The sequence below is a fragment of the Pygocentrus nattereri genome, chromosome 19 (assembly GCF_015220715.1).
Source record: "Pygocentrus nattereri isolate fPygNat1 chromosome 19, fPygNat1.pri, whole genome shotgun sequence".
In the NCBI taxonomy this organism is placed as follows: Eukaryota; Metazoa; Chordata; class Actinopteri; order Characiformes; family Serrasalmidae; genus Pygocentrus; species Pygocentrus nattereri.
In genome coordinates, this window is record NC_051229.1 from 33,120,026 (window position 1) to 33,143,474 (window position 23,449).

General features: G+C 42.3%; 1 protein-coding gene across 1 annotated transcript; it reads right to left on the reverse strand.

Annotated features, from left to right (window-relative positions):
- Window positions 1–786: 786 nt before the first annotated feature.
- On the reverse strand, window positions 787–12,810 carry prdm1a (PR domain containing 1a, with ZNF domain). Its single transcript, XM_017711361.2, has 7 exons — window positions 12,646–12,810; window positions 10,583–10,834; window positions 8,505–8,624; window positions 6,794–7,046; window positions 3,167–4,098; window positions 2,915–3,043; window positions 787–2,810 (listed from the first exon to the last, which is right to left on the reverse strand). The coding sequence occupies exons 1-7, from the start codon at window positions 12,670–12,672 to the stop codon at window positions 2,256–2,258; spliced, it is 2,268 nt and encodes a 755-aa protein (XP_017566850.1). The 5' UTR covers window positions 12,673–12,810; the 3' UTR covers window positions 787–2,255.
- Window positions 12,811–23,449: the final 10,639 nt, after the last annotated feature.

The following is a 23,449-nucleotide window of genomic DNA, read 5'->3' on the forward strand; positions in this document are numbered from 1 at the left end:
CATAAATAGTTGTTATCTGTTGGGTTTACGTGTAGTCAAAAGAAAATCTATCAATACATTAGTTTTCTACAGCCAACTAGTTGTTAACTTTCAGCACCTCAAAGTGGGATTATTGATCTAGAATCTGATTCCTCAACTATTAAGGGTGATCTCAGTTATCAGGGCTGACCTCAGATCAGCACCACTAAGACATCCCAGGTTCAGCCACTCTGTTAGCCCCCGCTGTTTTTATTTTCAGCCATGATCATGAGGGCAGTGGAACCTTCTTCTAATATCTGAATGTTCAGTTTCCCTAGTAGTAATAATAAGATGCTGGAAAGAAAGCAGGGCGCCAATTCAAACGCAAAATGAAAATGCTGAGTCAGAAAATGAATTCCATGATCCGTTCAGTCATTTCATTGATTTCATATCAAATAGGGCTAGGAAATGACTAAAGCTTGACTGGGCCTGAGTTTTTGAGTCGGATCCTGCACTAAAATGTCCTGTGTTGAATTGATTGACTGACTGATTTATTTCTCACACATTTTATATTCATTTTCATTATTGATTATTTCATGATTTCAGTATTCATTTTCTCACGCGTTTAACCTCAGTGCTAAATTCTGTAAACATCACAAGTGGCTGACTCCAGCATGCCATTAAAATGTTTAAAAGTCTTGAAGATGTTGTCAAGCTTGGACCAATATCACACGCTCTGTAAATCATCTGGGAGAATAATACGATTTTTCCTCAAGTTCTCGTAACTGCTTGAAAAATATAAGACATGAAAAAAAACACAAAGTCTCATTAGGTCAGTAAACATTTATATCATAATTTACATTTTAACAAGTTGTACTTAAATAACTATGTAAACCAGTATGTAAACATAGAGACAGATGGGTTTCTTTTTGTTTTGTCTTTTTTATATTTAGTTTAAAGCTGAAGATGTGGGGAAGACTTTGGTCATAGTTCAGGAGAGAGAAATGAAGAGATGCTACTGCTTCACGGCACATACTTTTGCCTTAAGGAGAGACAGTCTTAATGGCTGGGCTTGACAAAACTATGTCTAAAATGAGTACAAAAAAGAAAAAGAAAACATAGAGGACAAAAAATGAAAAAGAACCAGTGCATATAAAGACCAAGGCGCTTTGGTTTGTGCCATCCATGAGCGCAAAAGGGGCAAACAACAACAAAAATGTACAGAACAGACAACAGCTAAAGAGCAACTAACACTTCATCATAGACACGCATTGCTCTTTAAATGATTGAACTTTGGTAACTAGCTCAGCATTCCTTTTCACCCCCCCCCCTTTTGGTATCAGTATTGTTCTGGAAAAATTAGTGAGTGAATAGAGAAGTACTCTCAGCTTCATAGCCAGTGTGCTACATGCGAGCAGACTCCTGTTCATTTGGACCACATGGAGAGCTGCACTCCAAGACATTTGGTTTCTTCTTCAAGTAGAAAAGCAATAAATATCATATATGCCTCTGACTTCCTTCAGAACACACACAGACTATATACACACACACACACTCATAATTTGAGGTAACTTGTTGAAAATATATAAAATGCCCTTTTTTCGGTACACTGAAGAGTGCTCTGCAGAGATTATGGAAAGGCCTGCGGGTGGTTCATCTGAAAGCAATTTTTTCCCCTAACATTTGAAACAATTTCAAAATTTTAAATTCCACCATAGCCTTCCACAAAAAGAGCTACCTTTTTGTTTTTTAAATACCAGCCTGCATTTAAGAATTAAAACCCTGAATTAAGGTGAGTTCCTTGTTTCTGTTAGACATTATCATAATCAGAAGCCAAACACGCAACTAATGCAGGCCGCAAGAAACTATATACAAAAGAATGGCAAAAAAGAGAAAAAAATATACATAACATCCAATTACAATGAATTACCCAGTCGTTGTAAACATAATTGTTTTCGAAGGATAACAAATTGAACAATAAATTAAGAAGGTTTCATACTAAACTGAACCAAATATTATTAAAGTATAACAATAACAAACATCAACAACATCAATAATATTACTAGGAAATTAAGAGTAGATGATTGTCCCTAAAGTAAGTGTAGGACACATTGGACCGCTAGCAGCCTGCAACAGTGTCTCTTAGCCCTGAGTACAGTAAGTCCCTGAAGACAAAGGCCTGAGCCTGGCTCTTTATGAGAAGGATTATTTACACCTGTGGCTGTTCACAGCTTAGACCCAGGGAGTTGAAGCTGATGGTCAGCCTGTCTTTTAGTGGGTGTGTGCTAGAGCTGGGGCTAAGGCTCCATCGCCTCCACAGTCTCTTGTTTCACCTTGACAGGCAAGAGTTTGATGACTGATGTCTCACTGCTTGGCTCGTATAGACCATAGGTATTGGAAAGAGGTGGCAGGGGAAGATCACTGCCTTTATGGTATGAGGTCTTAAGGTCCATTTCACGGCCAAAGAGCAGACCAAAGATCTGTTTCTCCACCAGCCTCTCCACATCCACGCCCTCGATCTCTTCTAGCCGGTCAGCATGGTCACTGATGTCAAAGCGCTCAATCTCCTCATTAATACGATTGAGCTCATCCAGGCTGCAGCACGGAGATGGCATGGCAGCCAGGCAGTAGCCCTTCAGGTGGAGACGAAGGCTACTGAGGTGGATGTAGTTGCGGTGGCAGTGTGGGCACTTGTGGGGGCGTTCTCGTGTGTGCAACCGCTTGTGCAACTTGAGGTGGACGAACTGTGTGAACTTGGCTGGGCACAGCTTGCACTGGTAGGGTTTTTCACCTGAGTGCAGCCGCAGGTGGGTCTTCAGGTTACTTGTGCTGCTGAAACGTTTGTGGCACACCTGTGGAGATGGAGCAGGAACTTTAAGAACTATAGAAGAATGTCCACAGTCTGGATTAACAGAGCTTTTTTGTCAGGTGTCTAATGAGTGGAGATCAGGCTCACCTGGCACTCATGGGGTTTCTCTCCTGTGTGTACCAAGTAGTGCTTCTGCAGGTGGGCCAGCTGGGTAAAGCCTTTGTTGCAAGTCTGACACTTGAAGGGACGCTCGCCACTGTGGACTCGCAGGTGCACCTAAGAACAGAGCAGTAGGGGGAGGTAAGTTAGAGACAGGGTCTCATTCATACATTCTTAGCAAGAGGCATGTGTGGAAGTGTATAGTAGAGCAAGGAAAGTGTAATGAAGGGAGTGTTTTACCTTCAGGTTTGAAAGCTGTCCAAAGGTCTTGCTGCATACATTGCACTCGTACTTGATTTTGCCATTCTGCTTCTTCAGTGGGTATGGCAGAGTCTTGTAGCCTGCTGGGCCTCGCTTCATCTTGCTGAGATTAATTGCCTCGTCTTCTGAGCGTCCAGCACCCGGTTGGGCTGAGGTAGGGTTGGCAGGCTGCTGGTCAGTGGTAGCCGAAGAGCCAGCTGTGGGGGAACCGCTGGCAGGGGCATGAGGGTGTCCATGTGGGGGCTTGTCCTTTGGGGTCATTGCTCGAGGGAAGGCACTCTTGGGTGGTGGGATCAGAAAATCCCTGTAGGGTGGCAGTAGAAAATGACGGCCTCCCTCAGGAGGAAGAATGGCAGATGGGTGGGGCATGTGAGGGGGCAGCAAGCCGTTGATGAAGGGATACATGGGAGGAAACACACTTCCCATTGGAGGAGCCCCATTCATTGAATAGTGAAGATAATGTGGATTAGGGTAGAAGGAGGAAATGGGAATAGGTGGGGAGTAGCCTGGGTACTGACCCAAACTGCCTCTGTAGAGTGATGATGGAAGGGTGGACAGGGCTTCCCTGGGATCTCGTGGTGCAGGACTGCTCCCAGGACTGATTTCAGGGCTGCTGCGTGCTGATGGACTGGGCGTGGTTGAAGATTGTCCAGGTGAGCGAGTAGCAAAGCAGATGGTCTGGCCAGCCTTTATGAAGTCCTCTCGATGGTGGTGTTGAGGTTGTGGACGAATAGGGTAGATGACGCGGTGGTAAAGGTGTCGGTCAGGGCTGGCTGGACAGTGAGGCCGTGTCGGTAGAGGCCTGGCGGGCTCTTTCCTTGTGTCTTTCAGGATCTCTGAGACTGTGTGCTCCCTCTTCACCACAGGCTTTTCTTCTGATACCTGCTGTTTTGCCTCTGCCAGACTCTGCTCTGTAAGACACACAGTACAATGGCACATCAGACTTAACAACTTCCTCACAGAGATTAAATCACTGACCCAACATTCTCACAACAGTCCCAAGGGCTAGAATAGTTCACATAATTACGTATGAGTGTGTGGAAAGTTTTGCTTTTGATCACATTTAAAAAGTGACATTCTAAAGCTACCAGTTTAACATTAGAATTTTTTTCATGCTTAAGTTCTGTTGCTCTCTCTGCCATGCTTGGGTCTTTACCCTACTCTCTTTGAACTAAGGTACGCTACTAATGGGCTCCTTCCCACACCATTGGCTTCTTGCTACATGAGATCTGTTGTTGCACAACACATAGATCTTCTCAATCCAAGGAGGTTCAGAGAACAAGCAGCCTAGTGGTTCAATTAGGGACGACAGTTTGACAGATTGTCCTGAGCTTGGGGCTGCAGACAGGATGTGAGGCATGACAGCAGATCCCGGTCAGGGCGGTGGAGTGGGGTGGATTCTTCTCAAAGCACTGATACTATCTAATGGATGTGGCGGCAGATGATTGAAAGTTTCCTACTAATAAGCATTCACAAAGCCCCTGACTCCATTTACTGCATATATCTACAAGACACCTCAAAATAAAATGAAGGCACCTCTCTTAGCACCCTTAGCAAACAAAGACCATTTGATAGCAGTGGGAAACCGTGTCACGTGGAAGAGGTGTTTTTAAAAATAAATAAATAAATAAAAAGTAAAAAAAAACAGAGACATGCACCCTCACAAACAAGTGTCAGATGTAATTACTTTAAATAAAGACTAAAAAAAAATTTCAAGAGCAAAATTTCATGTCCTAAGGGGTTGGCATCCATCCTCCTATCTGTCCATAGCATTGCCCCTTGCCTGATGAAAGAAGGTCTTGACAAGGTCAATTTTACGTTTCACATGGTTTTCTCTAATCTCCCTTTCTGTACCCTTCCTCATAAAAGAAGAAACTTTAAAAGAGGATGTAAATAATCAAAATCGCTTCCTGCTTCTTTTCCTGTGACCTGGGTTGAGTCTCTCTGAGCTTGGGCGGGTGGGTGGGTGGGTGGGGGGGTGTGTGTGCAAAATGAGTATCCTCCAAAAGATCTTCCTATCGCTTGGGCCCCCATCCCTCTGCTCCAGCAGCAACATGTAAACACAGTTAAAAGTTATCGGTACCCCCCCGTCCTGTCCCAGAGATAGCGCCAATCCTGTTCCTCCCCAGAGAGCTTGTGCAAAACAAACAGCCAGCGATCTCACAGATATCAATCTGTCAGCACGGCCCTGCCGCCAGGAAGTTCAAGTAGTCAATGGGGCAGTTTTTTTCTCTCCCTCACTCTCTCTAGCCCTCTCTTTTAAAGTGCCAAATAAATTAAGAAGTTGTGCCAAAGAGCTGTCCACGCCTCCCCGCCTCCCCAGGCAAGTGCTGCATATGCGTTTGTGTGTGTGTGTGTGTGTGTGTGTGTGTGTGTATGTGTGTGTCAGTGAGGTTACAAAAACTCTGTGATGACGTGAAGGTCCTTAAAAGTCTGCTCGACTGAAGCACCATTTTTACCTCGAAAAACAGAAGAGGTCCAGTGAACTGCCTAAGCCTTTCTAAATCAGTCCCATGTGGGAGGCCCTGCCAGTCATCTTGGCCCGTTCCATTAGACTGAGTCATGTAGTGCAGTGGCTATAAGGCTGTTTGTGCTATGACTGGCTTTGATTTGATGCTTTGACAGAGATACAGACAGAAGAAGGCACCTTTCAGGTAGCAGGTAGAAGCTTGGCTGTCAGCGGTGGGTCAGCAGCAGGCCTAATTACAGACTAGCATTTGTGTGTGAGTATATGTGGAGCTGAATGGGCCAGGCAACAGCGTCCCATAGCCTGAGGGCATGCGCATGGCTCAGGGGAGCGGAGACACTAAGACTGGCCTGTTCCCGCCACACCTGAGTATTGTCTCCTCCCTCCTCTGTCTCTCTCACTCATTCATTCACTCCACACACTCTCTCTCTGTCTCTTACGACAAAAGGTTTCGCTTTGAGACTTTTATTACCGGTTGAGCAATAACAGATTGAGCGTGTAGAGCAAGCTTTCATGTTGAAAGAGAGTCTTTAAGTGCAGATGACTGGGGCATTGCACCTCCCCTCCTGTGTAATTAGACTCAAACATAACTATGTCTGAACAGCAACATTACGCAGTGAGAGAGACAAAAACACAAGCAAATGAAATGGCTCAAGGAATTCTGATCTTCCGATGAAAGGGAGAAGAGCGTGTTCGGTTGGCATGATAATAACAGACTACATCCTTCCAGTGAAGACAGCTAACTTCCCCTTGACTTAATCTGAAGAAAGCAAAGGCCAGGAAAACCTAACCTCCATAACAGCCACACCCTTGAAACATCAATATACTGTATTAAAGAAAGAGTTTGGCCATACACAATAATATACAATAGCTGCCTAAAGTTACAGATAACAGCATAACCATACAGTGTCAAGCTCTATTTGTTTCTATTTCAGATTACTAAAGCTTTCTGAGGCAGGTGTAAGATGATTTAGACCTGTAGTTAGTAGGCTCTTGTCAGCTGCATTATCTTCATAAGCAAACTTTAGACACCAAACCTATCTTGACCAATTAACTTCATTTGTGCACCACATTAAATTGTATATTTGACGACTTTACGCTGAGCTATTGCTTCAAGGAAGAATGTTCATTCTACTTACTGAGCTTTTGCATCATGAGATCTCCTGAGGCAGGGTAGTTGAGTCGGCGGGCGAAATCGGAGCAGTACCACACCAGCAGCTCCTGGTCAGCTGGGATGGCCTTCACTGTGTAGAAGTAGATGCTCATGCCATTCTGGCAGGCTGCTAAGTTCTGCTCCTCCTGCGAATGGGCTGGATTCACATAACGCATCCAGTTGCTCTTCTCCTCGTCCAGGCCGTCCACAAAGTGGTGGAACTCGCCTTCTGCATAAATCTGACAACAGAAAACAGGCAGTGTCTTTAATTATTTGTCACCACAAGCTAGACAAGTATATGTAAAAGGCAGCTTAGCTTTTTGAGAAAACTTATTAGATTCCTTGCATTGTCTCCCACCATCTCTACTCACTCAGTTCCTCATTATGGTTCTCAGCACTCGCCCTCGAGACAGATAGACAGACAAGTGGGAGATACTAAACCTTACAGTCTCTTATAAAGCCACGAGGTTGACTCAACTTGCACGCCCCCACCAGTACTTGCACTCTCATATTGAATCTGCATGTCGCCTCTCCATTACTCTCTCTCTCACTCATACACATACGCAAACACACACAGACTCCCTTGGTCACACTCTCGGGGTTATGAAATGGAACACGTTTTTGAGCTAGTTCTTAAGGTTAGCAGGTCTTGTTTACACTAACCTGTCCATTTCCAGGAACGCTTTTGTGACATCACTCAGCCCTGTGCGAGGCTTCCCTCTATTCTGTGACACTGGTACTACTCTTCTGCTACTCGTTTTACTGTACTGTCCCACACCTCCCACTACTCCACACCACCCTTATCTCAGTACTACGATCTCCTGTAAGGTAGGAAAGAACTGCAGATATGAACACGCAGGGCCTTTAGCAGGTAAAGAGCTGGATTCCACTGGGGGAACTCTAAAATGATGCAATGTTATGGTCACCAACTCCTTCTCTTGGCTCTGACCCAAATGTCTGAAACTCAAAAAGGTTTAATAGTGATTATAGCTAAATGGTTATAGCTAATTAGATTTGAAAGGAACATTTTAGGAGGTGGTTGGTGACCACTGCTATAATGTTTTTAAAATTGTAAGGGGAAAAAAACAAAACAAAAGAAACGGCAAGAAATGTCACTGTCATGGTTTGGTTCATGACCAAAGTGACTTGGCACTTTCCCCATGACGACAGCTGCAGACAGCAAACAGCTGAAAGACATAGGCAGGGGAAGAGATGGCTAAACCTTCACAGGCTTTACTGGCAGTTTGCATAGTCTTTCCGCATGATACCAAGGCCTACCGTCAGCAAAAAAAAAAAGCCGGTGGGTCTCGAGCAACAGACCCAGACCTCACCGACTGACTGTTACCGCATCAGGAGCCAGACCTCAGGCTTGAGCGCTGCCAAGTCATTCTACACCCCCTTTCGACATTCAAGAGCGGCACAGTCAAAACAAGATCACGCAAGATGAAACAAAACGTTCACTCTCTGTCAGCCAGGCCGCCGACGCAAGCCCTGTGGTTCCCAAACACTATACCCTTACTCAGCGTTTTCTTTTTTCTTTTTTTTGCTCTGCTTGCACCCATGATGTCACACAGGAAGTAAGTCAGTGGAACAGGAAGTGACCTGCTACGTTGTTTTTTTTTCTTTCTCTCTTGTCTACTCCCTTTTGCTCCCCCTTTACTGAAAGTGAAGCTTCTGAAAGAAAACAACCGACTTACCCTCCAGAAGTACTTCCTGTTGGCGTCTTTGGGGACATTTTCTGCGGTGTATTTCTCTCCCACTAGAGGGCCGAAGCGAGTGCCTTTGGGGATGTATTCTCGGCTCACTACGCCGATTACCTAGAAGGGAAAAAAAGGGACTGTTATGTCAGGACGTAATCCAACAAGTTGATTACCCTCGACATTACGTTCCATCATGTCATAAGGCACTACTAGGCAGAATGATTTACGAGCAGGTTTGCAAGGCATTTATGAGAAAGTATGACAAAATGAAGCAGTGGAGATCCCACTTTAGGTGTCAATCAAGTCACCTGATTACTCGTAAAAAAAAAAAGAGTGACTTAGAAAGATATAGAGACAGAATTCTGTTGTTAGCGGACCAGGTTTGTGAGCCTAGGCTAGGTAGACATTTGGTCCTGGATATCAGGAAAGCTGCTTCGAGGGAATGTCTGTTGTAAAAATCTTATCAGAGATTTTCAAATCTGGAAAGTGAATCCGATTTTCAGTCCTGGGTTTTTTCACCAGTGGCCAATTAATCAGTGAATGCAAAATACAGGACCAGAAACTAGATTCAAGACTTGTGATCTATGTAAATGAAATTGAACTGCTTGGACCACTTCTTGGGTCAGGCATCAGCAAGGTCATGTGCACTTCCGAGAGAGACCGAGAAGACTCATTGGCCCTATCTCACCTCTCATTAAGCACCTGGACCCTCCCTCCTGCCCTCATTACTAAGCTGCCCACCCCACCACATCAAACGCCACTGTAGGCCTCAAAGCACAAATCCACACCTACGATTATAGCATGGTTCTTCCTTTGAGGTAAACAGCATCAAAAAAAGAAAAGAAAAAAGGCCCCAGAGGTGGAGAGGAACGGCACTGGATTACAACAGACAAACTTCAATCTAATCTCCTCGGCCAAGATCCGCTCTCTTCTTCCCCCACCACCACCACCTTTCTTCCACGTTCACCCCAAAACACAAACAACCGTGCGGATAAAGAGGTAGGAAATCCCCCAAACCTACAGCAGAGCGGTGGTTCATTTCGGAGATTAGAAGTCCTTTTTTATAAATCATTAACAGAGATTTAGCGTAGCTTCCTAGCTTCATGCCAAAGCCCTCCACACTTCCACATTCCCTTTCATCCTCTCTCTCTCTTTCTCTCTGTACTCATAAGCAGTGTTAACCATTCACAACTGTTTTCATCAACTAATAAATTAATCTTCTGTAAAGTGGCCCTGTTTTTGATCCTGAAGGAAGTGATAAGACAAAAGAAACGAGTGATGAGAAAATCTATCGTGCTGATCTTGGTACGTTTTGAAGGTTCTCCTCACTCAGAAGTAAAGAGAAGTTTACCCATCATCACTGTCTGTCCCAGATAAAGGAGTGTTTGATGTGACAGGAGGGAGGGGGGGGGTTCAAAACGTCTACACTGCAGTGCTTGCCGAACTTTCTGAGGTATCAACATTTACTGACATTTTTTTTCCATTGACATGAGTTGCAAAGCACTGTCGACAGCGAAGAGAAAGAAGACAAATGATGGTGTGATTAGCGGGAACGGCTTTATGGAGGTATGTCATAAACACGGATGACAAAGCGTCTGACTTTCTCTTGCTTGCACTCCCTCTCTCTCACTCTTTTTGTCTTGCTTTGTCATAAGAAAACCTCATATCTGTGAACCAGTAACTTTATAGTGCAAGCTAGTAAGGTATGTAATAAGATTTTGTGTAACCTATTGACCACTGCTATTGTTTGCCAGAATGGAAAGGGCAGGTAATACTGTAAAATGGTGTTTAAAAAAATAATAAAGAAGAATTATGACATTTTCTGTATTCTTTTGATAGCAAGAATTTCTTTTCCTTATGGCAGACAGATAAGGTAGGCTGCCGCTCTAACAATAGGCACACTCACTCATGGAGCATTTTACGAGCAGATGGCATATACAGTATCACACATGAATCCAACGCCACAAACCCAAACACCATCCTGCAGGCCATTAGTTCCTCAGTCTGTGAGTGTGTGAGCCAGCACTGAGTCACAGTGGTGTGTGTGTGAGCATGTTTTTTGAGAGGAGCCATACCTCTTTGGAGTCGGGCGAGTGTCTGAAGGCCAGGTTACGGGGTAGGGAGGCCTGGGCCCGGTTCAGCTCTGGCTTCTCCAGTGGGCTGTCCCACGTGTGGTCCTTCACTGTATAGGTGCATTTCTCTTCAAACTCAGCCTCCGTCCATTTGGACATGTCGGCGTCCTCCACCTCCATCTTTGGGTCCACCTGATCAGCAGTGTGGGGAGCCCCCTCAGTGGACAACATGACAGAGCTATGCTGAGAGGCCGCCTGACAGAGAAAGAAAAAGTGTAAGGTTGCCATTCTACAAATCTTTAGGTCACACTAATAAAGCTAACTGAATTGAATTGAGAGTGACCCTGAATGGACAGCAGTCTGAAATGTGTATCCGAGTTCCTAAAGATCTTAAAAGTCTTAGTTCAGTTATGCTTTAGGAAGACAGTAACTAAACATGGACATTCCAGTAAAGCTAACTAAACATATTTCACACAAAATAAGCATTCACTTGAATGTGCTGAGTAAATATTTTTATGTATTAATTAAACCAGATCTACTACAGCAAACAGGAAATTAAAACGAAAAAAATGAACACGCTGGAAAAAGGCAATTCATCTCTTATTCCTTAGAAGACAGAACGCTAATGGAATGGAAAATAACACCAGAGTTAACTAGAAAAATAAAAACCACACAGAGATCAACCAGCAGCAGCTTCGGAGTTCCGTTCATGTTTTCTTTAATAGACTCTTAAACCAACACATACAAATCCAACTACAGTCCCAAGCTTCTTCTGATGGCATGCTGCTACATCTCCACCTCCAACCCTCTTTTTCCTCACTCTCCATACTTCGCTATTTCTACTGCTGTTTTCCCTTCTCCTTCTCTCGCCTCTGGCTGGAAAAATAAGGTCACAAACAAGGACGGCGGAGGAAGGAAGTCCCGTCTGTATCTGAATGGAGCTAAAATTGGAATCGGAGTTGTAGAGCAACGGACTCCGTAAACCATCCTAGGGAATAACTGTGTGCGTGGAGAACAAAAGGGGACGAATCACAACCTTTTCCATAGGGGGGCCACAACAGCACAAACAAACTTCAAACACTTCCTAACCCAGCACTGACCGAACGACAGTCCTATTGGACCCCAGAGCATTAAGACCACCATCTAAAAATCCACTGAACATAGGAAGGATGTGTTTATTTTATGATGTATATTTTGTGTGTAAATGAAAAATGTGATTTGTTTTTATCTAAATTTTTCTTTTTTATCAGATTTTTTACAATTCTGGGACTTCTGGGAATCTTCAAAATTGGAAGTACAACTCACATTAAAATGAATAGTCCAGTATACATTTAATGCACGTATTTGTCTATTGATGTTCCTATTTATATAGTTTCCATGATACAAGTTAAGAGATGACAGAATACTGCAAGCTGGCTTATTATTTGCTGTGTAGGACAGCTGCAAGATCAAAACTAATATTGAAACCGAGAAACCGAACATGAACAAACTGGGCACAACCGTATTTTTTTTTTTTTTTTCTGTCAGCAAGTAATGCTTAACAGCGAATCAGAAAAAATATACATATTTACACTTTTAAAAGAAATGTGGAAGTGATAGGAATACTGAAGAAATTAAATTCTTAATGTTTAAATAAACATTTTTAAAAATACAATTTGTAATCCTTCAGTTTTAAATTTAAAGTATGTTTAAACATATGTCAATTTTTTCGAGTTTGGCCATATCTTTGCATCTAATTCAATAGAATATGTATTTTCCACTAGCTAATTAAACAAACTATTCATTCCACTTCATGTACAAAAATTAGGAATAAAAAAAATCTTAAATTCTTTAAGAAAAAGCACATTTTGCTATTTAAATATACAAACTTTTTTAAGTGACTGTAATAAATAATCAGACTGAAATAAACAGCAGATTTTGTGACAGAAAATCTTTTCAACTTTTCAACAATGCAGTTTTAGCAACCCAGAAGAAAACAACCAAAACTATAACAGACATAAAACATCCAGTTCCCAGTTGTTTTTAATCAATCAAAGGAAGGAAAACCCTCAAGCAGTCTCACTCACCGACAGACTTTGGTTCCAGCCACACATAGAGCCGTCTGATCTCTCCCTCGAGTGTGTGTGTGTATGTGTGAGAGGGAGTGTGTTTGTGGGACAGGTGCAGATCACCCCTTGTTCCCTCTCCTGTCCCACCGCTAGTCCAGATGGTGATTGAGTTCTCCTGTGAGCGTCTTGAGTTTGACTGACTGCCTAAGCATGTTTCAGTCTTGTAGAATGCTGTTAGCTCCTCCCTTATCTCCTCCCCTCCAATCCCTCTCTCTCTCTCTCTTTCTCTCTCTTTAGCTGTCTCCACCCTCAAAAGAAAACGATCTTACAATCACTGTCCTGCTTCAGTCATCCCTGGGCTACACACATCACACATACAAATCAATCTTTGCAGACAGGTTCCTGAAATATGCTTGGACCCCTGTAATCCATTCATTTTTCCATAGACCCACTCAGTCTCACTGAAACCAGCGGAGGACCAACAGCCGCCAATCATTATATCAGGGAGAGTTGGGTTAGATAGGACAGAGATAGGGTCTTGTTTGAAGAGGGGAGGGGTTGGAGGGGTGTTGATCCCTCTTCCTCTGACTCTCTTCCTGTGAAGGAAGGACATCCTGCGCCAGTGACTCAATAACCTGTTGCTGTTTACTAAGAGTGGGACTGCAGATTGATGACTGTGTTTCTCCTCACACCTCCTCCCTGTGCTCTTCTCCATTCTTCCCTAATCTTCCCTTTCCCCTCCAGGACCCTGGGCCCCAGGCTCCTCTAGGGGGCACCATTCATTGCTGGAGGTTCCCTAGCTGTCCTTTTGTTGCCTTTAGGCCAGTACTTCAGTACTTTTAGTTTAGCTGAAATGAGGATGTGTTGTGGGTTAGTAAAAGGGAAGATAAGAGAGTATCACTTTGAACTAGGGCTGCACAGTATGGACCAACTCTGATTAGATTGCTAAATAGTAGGAACACAATCTACTTTGCAACGTTTATAAAAGTGGTTCTCTAAAGAACCATTTATTATAAGGTCCATTAGGACAGAGGTTTTCAAACCAGTCCTCAGGGCCCCCCACCCAGACAGTCAACTTTTTCGTTCTAGCCTAATTTGTAACCCATAGGAATTGAGCAAAACATGTGGACCACTTGGGGAAAAGCAGAACCACTGCCCAAGGGAACCAAAAATCTCTTCAAGGAACCTTTAGGCAATTTATGTTCAAGAATTTATATTAAAAACCCATTTGTGAACCTTTAACATGAAAGTCTAGACTGCATTTTTCTAACTAGTTGTTGGATCTATATTGCAATTGAAGTGTGAAATATTGTAAATATGAGATACCTTGTAATATATTAAAAATACGTTTATGAGCTTTTGATGGTTATAATCTTGTTTAGTAGAAATCCTTAAAACAGATAAAATAAAAAGTCTAAAGGTCTAAGAGATGTCAACAGCACATGTTAAAAATTGCTAGAGGGCTCATTTGCATATCAAATGCTACCCTGATATCAGTGTTGCAAAGGCTAGCATTGTGATAATAAGTAACAAATGCTTTGAACACTAGAACCATTACAGTGATACTAGCATTGTGACAGTTGAGAAAAACAGCTTTGTTCATTTAGCAATGGACTCCTGTCATACCCACGGCTGGAGATGAAAGCTACAAATAGCAGCGCAAAGTGCAAATGGCAGACGAATCTCTGGTGGTCTGCCACGGTCTCGCGCCGCCCGCTGCAATGAGATTCTCCCATAGCAGTGGAGGCTTTCGTTAAAAAAAGCCTGGAAATCCCCTAGTCCCCCAGTTCTATCTATTGCTACACCACACGCATTGACATAAGAGTGTGGGAGAGGAGGAACGAGGGATAATAAGGAGGAGTAGCAAAGACGAGAAAACAAGCAGAAAAGAGAAAGGAAGTTATGTAGGTCTTCTCAGAATGGCCTCAAACTCATGCAGACGTTGTTGTATGAAAATCTCCAGCTGCCCTTCACAATGTGTGGACATTTCATGATGAATGGACCAGTAGAAGTCCAAAAGTAAAATCTTAGATTAATGTACGCTAAACTTAAGGACATTTTTTTCTTTCTTCTGTACAGTTAGCATGTCAGAAAAATACAAGAACACCCTACCCCCCCAAGTCACCCACCCAAACCGTGCTGGTGACAAAGATCTAACCACATCACTAGCTACTGCCTACTACTTCCTGGCAGCGGACGACCCATAAGATCCAGCCCCCCCAAAAGGTCTGTCTCTTCCCCCAGCCTAGCCAGACCCAACTACCGGCCCACGGCAATGCCCGAAATCTGGCTTCCAGCTGGGCCTGCTGCAACACAGCCAGGCACCAAAGCAGGCCCGGACTCAATCACAAGCCACAGAGAAAGAAACAACAACAAAGGTCTCTGAAAGTTTTGAGCGAAAAACGAGCGCTTCCTCTTGGAAATTGCCATGCGGTTGTGTCTTGAGGGACCAGAAGCTGGGAACAATCTGGCGAGGACTGGAGTTTGCCCCATTGCCATGGCCATCATAACCAACTCACACCACCACTATGGCATACCCTTCTTTCTCTTTCTCTTGGGCTGCCCACACCATAAAGGAAAGAGTAGGTTGAGGGACGTTAGGGAGGGGTCTCTCTGGCTCTGAAGTCAAATTTGAATGGGGGCTTTTTTTCACTTCTGTAGTGGGGTTTAATGTGGCCTGCATGCCTGTGAGGGAAGAAAGCAGCCAAACAAAAGGGACGGAAGGACTTCCAGCCGCTTTGTTAGTTTTTGCAGAGGGCTGCTATCAAGCCCACAGCTGGGCTTCGGCTGTAGGCCCTAAATACAGGTGAGAGAATTTTAGAGGTAGAGACTCTGAAAAAACGTACAGGTGAGATGATGACCTCCAGCAAGAACCTTTCCAGTGTAGAACAGAATCTACTGCCGTGTTCTCTGACATAGACCCTCAGCATAAGAGAGAAAGCGAGAGAGAGGCTGATAAAGCGACACTGAAGTGGTACAGCCTTCAACTAGATCTTTCCAGTGTGTCACAGTTGTTCTTTTCTCTTTTTATTAATGCAATCTAACTGCCTTTGGCCATGTAGAGCAAACCACATCCCATCTGCCCTTCAGAACCCCAAGAAAAAAAAAGGCCAATTTGGCTCCTTATTATGCTTCCCATTCAAATATCTCAACTGCATTATTTGCATTTGTATTTAACACATCACCACCTCCAACAACCAAACAGTGCTCAACACACCCAGACAGACCACACACCCCTCCCTTTCCAAACACACTTACAACTGAACTGTACACACATCTCAGAGAAAAACCTAAGTGAGTTTGGTTTGAGTTTCTGTGATTCTTCTAAAGGTGGTGGTGGACGGTATATATGGTCTGTACTGATATTGCTTTGTTGGTGCCGTACACTGATACAGATCTGAAGTTTTAGATAACAACTTTTCCTCCTGAAGTGTACAGTATGGCTCCCTGGAGAATATGCTTTTTTTGTAGTTTTTTACATGTTAATACCAAGCTGTGAATTACAAATTATATGATCCGTGCACAAATTTGAGATTCTTAGAATTTTTAATGTCAGAAGTTTTTTGGTTTGTCCCCCTTTTGCTTTGATGACAGCGTAGACTTAAGCTGGCCTCCACAAGTTCAGCAAAAGCCTCTGATGGGCAGATCAAACCTGCCTGAAAGTCCTCTGAACACAAGCAATGATGAAGGGAATAAGTCTTGAGAATTGTCTGACCTTAACATGGTCAATATTGCAAATGTACTTATATTTGGCCTAGAAGTAGTGCAGAACCTTGAAAATTTCTTCTTGCAGGGTGCACTCACATTCTTTTGGAAAAAATGCATAACAGCTAAATAATATAACAAGCTCCCTTTTAGACATTAACATAGCGTAGCATAGTGTGTTCATTAACTTTACCGATGCACTATATTTGAAAAATATTGTGACACTGAATTGTATCAGTACTGCTTAGCACAAGCTCAAGGCCTCAAGGTTAACAGCCTCTCTTTTTCAAAAGCCAGGCTAACCACATATTAGCCCAGGAAGAAGCACTAACACAGGCGGGCTGGAGGTGGTAGCCTCAGGCTTGCTGAGATGGAAGGGGGGGGTGGCGGCATGTGTGTGTTGGGGTGGAGTGTGAGCCAAGCCTTACACAACTCAGCTTTCCTTTGGTGTGTGTGTATGTGTACGCAAATGGAGGGGAAGGGGGGGTGGCCATTGTTCTGGGAAAGTTAATCCACAGTGGTTGAGTCAGTCGCGTAATGTCCATGTGTGTATGTGTGTGCGCACATATGTGTGTGTTGAGCACGTGGCCAGCATGAGGTTTGAACAACTGGCCCCCCTTGCTTTATACCATGGACTGGGGATCTAGTGCCCCAGCGCTTGTAATCCTGCCAATCCCACCCCAGCCATCTGGGGACAGTGTCCAGCTCAGCACTGGACAAGGGGAGGGGTGTGGTGGTGTGTGGGGGGGTTATAATATCTCCAAACTACCTCCCTACAACCTAAGAAAGAGCTAATCATGCTCAGTTTGACCCATTGCAGTTGGGGGGGGGGGGGGGGGAGGGGGGGGGGTAATGTGTTATTGTTATGAATTAGGAGTACACAGTCAAATTAGACCTGTTTTTTATAATTATATGGCTTTTCTTAGCGAAAACAAGTTGGCACATCCTTTACAGAGAACCTAAGTATGGCTTAGCTTAATGTATTTTTACAAAAAATGAAAAGCTGAAACATAAAGTATAAAAAGCACCATGACCAATATGCAATAACATCTGGAGGAAAAGTGTATGCATGACAAAGCATGTCAGAGCATGTTTGTTAACCTAAGGATGCGACAGCAGTGACTTTCAAAAGCGCTGATCATTTTTCCCCAGAAAGAAAAACTACTTAGACCCAGAGAGTTCCTAATATGGGCGTGAGACTGGCTACAGAATGGCAGCACTATTACTAAGCTGATGACAGGCCAACATGCATGCTACATATGGGTAGCAAGCGTGTAGGCCACCACTCCAAACAAATTAAACTGACTTGAGTGACACCACCACAGTACAGTTTGAGAGGAAGTCTACAATTAGAGCCTGATAACAGAATTTCATTAGAAGAAGGCCTCTGACGCAGCACTTTCCAAAACCAGGTAAATGTTTACAGCCTCCAGCTAGTTCCAGCATTCCAGTAAACAAGCTCAAAACTGCGTTTAGTCATTCGGGGTGTAGTCTACACACACTGAGTGTGCAGCCAAACGAAACAAGGGGACAATAAGAGATCTTGGCCTGCCCTTCATTAGGGACTATTGTCAATGTAAAAGTGAAGTGAAATGATATACAGTATGCATTTGGTGATGATTGACACCAAAAGACTTTAGGACATGCTATTAAATGCAGATGTCAGCTAACTATTTACATGCTACGCTGATGCACACATATGAAAAAGGTTTTGTAGATGTCAGATCAGGGTATGTGATGGATCCAGGAGTGGAGCACATGTACAAAACTGTTGCAGATAGGAATCTTACACTAGAGCTGGACAGTATGATGACATTTTATCATTAACGCGATTAATAGATATCATCCTTCCTTAAGAAATACTGATTGTGCTGCATGTTTCATAGTGTAGAGAGCAAAATCAGTACTGTTTAATTGAGTTTATGCAGTGCAGTGTGGAAAATGCTGGATATAATCATAGATTGCATCATTACAGACTTTGATGGCAGTTTTGAGATGTGGAACTATTAGTGCATTTTGTCTGTGTCAAAATATTATGATACGTTTTGTATTGTGAGAATGTCTTTAAGTATTGTGAGGTGATGTTTTTGATATATCACCCACCAGAATACGCACCCATCTTACGCCAGGATTCATTAGCATTCCCACTAGCCACATGGCTAGATAGCACAAGCCAATCATAGCACAGGAAGCGACTGACCCCAGACAATCCTAGCATAGAGGGGGCAGGGCTAGCCAGACTATATAAACAAAATTCAGTTGTGGAGCTGATAAAAGGAACGCGAGGAAAATGTAAATAAGATAATTATTATGGAAGAAAAGTGTTGTTGGGAAACTGCTTTCATTGTTTTATCTAATTTTTGTTTATGAACATTGGCTTCACATACTTTTTCACCTGCAGTGAAGAATATATTATGAATATTGTGTTAAATGAGGCCCGTTCAATCACCCAAACAGAGAGAGAGAGAGAGAGAGAGAGAGAGAGAGAGAGACTGACTATCCCATTCGGCAGCTTTTTATCTTGATCTGTAATCGATTAAACAGTTTTAAAAGGGGGAAAGTGGGACAGAATCCTGAACTTTCAGTGACCAGCCATTGATTCAGACAACACACAAGAACGTTAGAAACGTACACACTTAACGAAGATGGTTCTTCTGGGGTTCTTTAGTAAAGGTAATGGTTCTACTAACAGCAATTCCATACTTAAATGGTTCCTCTAAAGGATTCTTCAGATTGTTGGAGAATGTGCTGTGAATAGGTGTAAATATGGTTTTGAAACTGGTTCTAAATAGCACCAAAAAGGGTTTTGCCATTGTTATGATGTCAAGGGTTTGACAATGCAGAGCCATATACACATTTTTTGTCAAATCTGAAGAACCGCCAAGCAAAACAGTATCGAAGCATGACTTGGTTCTATATTGAATCATCACTTTGCCATATAAACCTTGAAGAACCATCTAGAAAAATCTAGAACATTTTAGGCATGAAAGAGTGAGAGTAATGAAACAGAGCTGTGTGTCTTACCTGGCTGGGCTTTCCTAAAAGTGAGAGAGCTGCTGGGACCCTCGGAGTGAGGAGGATGAGTGTCTGAGCTTTAAGAGGTAAATCTGTCCTCTCTTTACTCTCTTTACCCTCACCAACACACACACACACACATATCGGCTCCACCCAAATGAGCCTAATTAGGCACTTAACACTGTAGGCTCTTCTGCAGGAAGCCAGCAGCTCCTGGACCACAATTAAGAGCCTCTGTATGCAAAGGTAAAGCAGATGGCTTCATTCGTAAGTACAGAAATAAACAGGTTGGACGCCCCTGATCAAATTACAGGTTTTGTTGGTTTTCTAAGTGAAAATAAGTGAACACACCCAGTACAGAGAACACACTTCTACACATTTTAATACACATTTTAATGCTGAATTTAACATATTAGGGGAAAGAATAAAGCATATAGTCATATAGCCTATGCAAAAGTTATAGCAGTATTAATTATTATACCGTACTATAATGTGCACTATAATGTGCTAATGTTTTATGTTCATGTGTTAAATACTGCAAATAAATCCCCTTTTCTCTGGAACTTTTAAACTTTTCTAAACACTTTTGGAAACTTTGTTCACTTTTTGACGTCGTTCTGAAAATATGCTGAGCTCTGTTCTGATTGGCTGCTGTCATTTAAAAGTGGGTGGGGCTAAACGGCTGTAGATTAAATAAGCAAATTTACTGTATGTGAATGGGATGGTAAGTGTGACCTCACAACAGTGAGTTCAAAATGGGCTGTTTATGCAACTTACTTCCTATAGATGGACTAAAAAGTTTACATTCTACACAGAACTGTTTTGCATAAAAATGTTTTGCATAAAGTTTTCTATGGCATGGGCCCTTTAAAACACTCAGAGTTTTCTATTATAAGGGCCCTTTTAAACACTCGGAGTTTTCTATGATAAAGGCACTTTAAAACACTTAATATTTTCCTTCAGTTTAGTATGAAATTCATATCTATTATAGAAGTGACATCCACACACACACACACACACACAAACACACGCACATGCTCAGGGAAGCCCTGTGGTCTGCCGTGGCTCCGCTGAGTACTGTGAGTACGCTCTCATCCAGAAGAAATATTTGGCTTGGCCTGCTGCCAGAACGCTTTAGCAAAATGCTGCCAAGACATTCACCCCCTCCACCCGCCACGCGCCAGCAGGGCCTAACGCTGTGTGTGTGTGTGTGTGTGTGTGTGTGTGTGTGTGTGTGCGCGCTTGCATGAGCGCATTATTCAGTGGAGTATAGCTGATAGCCAGAGCACGAACGATACCAAGACATGGCCTAAAAAACGGAAACCTCAGACAATAGGGGGCCAAGCACTTTCTATAGACTTTCTATATACTGTACAGTTTCTTATGGCTTCTTTCAGCTTTGTGTCTCATGAAACACAATCTGTCTGTCTTTCTCTCTTCCTCTGTGCACAACAGTGTCCTTGCCTTTGTGAGTCTTATCAGCGCACAATCTCTCTCTCGCCAATGGAGAGGACAAAACTGCAATAAAGCAATTTCACTTTCAGTGTTTCGAGGTCACCGGGTTTGTGTTACTAACCTGCTCCTTTATTGAAGCCTCGGTTAAGATAATAGATAATAGATGTGTAGTATTGCAATGCGGAGAAAAAAGCCACTGTACTCTTTCCTATCAGATCACACCTGAACCCGTTAACCACATGATCAGATTGCACAGCCCAGTGTGTCACTTTTGAACAAAGAATGAGCTGTAAAAAACCTCAAGTCTAGTCTTTGTACAGTAGAATTCTGATTGTGTAAATTCTTATCATTAACCACATATCATTAAATGGAATGACTTACAAGTCATCCATCGCTGTTGACTTATATTAAAGTTGTAGTTTGGCCAACTTGAGGCAGAAATCACAGTTTTTTCAGTGATATAAAGTTGCAGAGGTATGAAATAATGTAAAATAAAGTAAAAATGGTTTGTCACTAGTAAAATCTGTGTTGACTAGAAATTCTGTTGGTTATAATCATTCAAATACAGTCGTATGCAGAGGTTTTGGCGCCTTTGTTGATTGAAAATGTCACCGCATAGGTGTTAGATGTTGTTCTGTTAGATGTTGTTTTTTTGTTTGGTTTTTTTTTGTTTACTGTATTTTTGCTGAATTTGTAATGTTGATGAAAAGAAAACATAAAATGTGGACTAGAAATAGAAACTGTGCACTTAAATTAGCCCGAAAATGCGATACTTCAGTGCATTCTGTGTAAATAATTTTTTTCACTTCAAAAACCGACTAGATCATTTAACTGGGGTGTTCAAGCTTTTGGGTTTAAATGAAAGTGCAAAGCCATTTTTTGCTTAGATTTTAGTTTAACAAAAAGCGATATGTTTTATCTTTTAAAATCTCAAAAGCAGTTCAAATCAGGACTTCAAACTTTGTTCCACTTTTCCACTTTCTAATATTTCAAGAAATCACACAGTTAAATAAGTTTTCTTCTTTAGTGAAAATTCATCTAAAATGATTTAAAAAGTCAATTCAAGAACTTTTCAATAATTAAGAGATTTGAAAATTGTTGACCCAAATCAAAAAGGTTTTCTTAGTAAATTCATGTCAATAAATGCCATGTCGATCACAGTTTATTAATCAATAACATTTTTTGTTTTAGAGTTACTTAACATTGTGAATAACCATCAGTTCATATTTTTAGTATTTTAATCTATATTGTGAGAGTTTTAGTATTAAATAACAATTATTCATCTGAAAAATGATTCCAAATTTCCAAACAGCACTTTAGTTTTAGAATGAAGCTGTAAGGCAAGCAAGCTTAGTTAGCAATGTGCAAACTCCATATCTTGCCTTGTTAAGGCCTGTTTATGACATACTGTTATCTAAGAAATGGGAACACGTGGCTAAAAACAGCAGCAGCAGCTTTAAATCGACTGCATTTTGGGGTAAAAGGAAGGTTGTGTACATTTGATTTTTTGGCTTTAACGGACGGATTAACTGCACTTTGTCTTATTTGACCTGATTATACATATGAATTCATCTAGGTTTAATTTGGACTGTATGTGCCAGCTGGAGGCCCAAATTAAGACACGGCAGGCCGAATTAAAATTATTGATTTTTTTTTAATCGCCAACAAAGAGGCTGGAATTAAATCGGGCTGGGACGTGTGAGTTGGGGCTGCGAAATGAGGCCTTCCGTAGTTCTGCCTAAGCTCCGTTTGGCCTGTCCCGGGATGGAGCAGCAGCTTTTTGACTGCAATGGGTGATAAATGAAGGCAGGGATGGATATGACAGGAGCCCCTGCTTAATCAGCATCTGAGGGACAATGAGCCCATTTAACTCGCTGGTGGCCCCTAATGAGTGGACACTCAATCACTGCTCATAAACGCCACGTGCTTGCACGCTCAGATGTCCACACACACGCCCGCCGGATCACCTACCATCGGGTCAACTCATTGATTAATGATATATTCATTAAGATAAAATTAATTAAGTTGTCAATATAATTTATCCTTTCATTTATCATAGTTCATCTCTGCAGCTGTAAACAACTGAACTGACCAGTGAAAACAGACCATCATTCATGCTCAGTGAATTTAATTTAATGATCAGATGTAATATGCTATATTACATATGCTTACATCAATATATTATGTCTATATTATATTATATATTATATTCCGATGTATATAATATAAAATAAGTAGAATGACAAGCTTAATTTGAATACTGTTATGCTTGTGGAAAAAAATGGTTAAAGTTTTTTGCCATGCCATCTTGTTTCTGAGGTAAAGGTAAAGTACTCAAACTCGTATATTAAGGTAATTCATATTCGATTACTATGTAGCACCTATATAATTACAGAAGTCCGCTCGAAAAAGCATAGAAAACAATAGTAATAACTCTAGATTTGGGCTTATGACTTCTTGAGTATCTCATAGACTTTGTCATTTATCTGATCTTACTCTCTTCCCCCTTATCCCCTTGTCCCCCGTATCCCCCCTTCCTGAAGGGAGGCTCCTGGGGGTCTATTGTCTGTGAAAGCGTTGAGTCCCTCACACTTACCGTATTTCTGCCCCACTTGGCAACTAAAACCAATCAACCCCCACCAGCGTA

What these genes read in the sequence shown, in the direction of transcription:
- prdm1a (XM_017711361.2), bottom strand. Translation starts at nt 12,672, where the DNA reads ATGTGTGGCTGGAACCAAAGTCTGTCG. An exon ending in TCTCATGATGCAAAAGCTCA is followed by an intron (nt 4,099 to 6,793) that starts GTAAGTAGAATG and finishes TGTGTCTTACAG; the next exon opens with AGCAGAGTCTGGCAGAGGCA. An exon ending in AGAAACCCCATGAGTGCCAG is followed by an intron (nt 2,811 to 2,914) that starts GTGAGCCTGATC and finishes CCATCTCCACAG; the next exon opens with GTGTGCCACAAACGTTTCAG.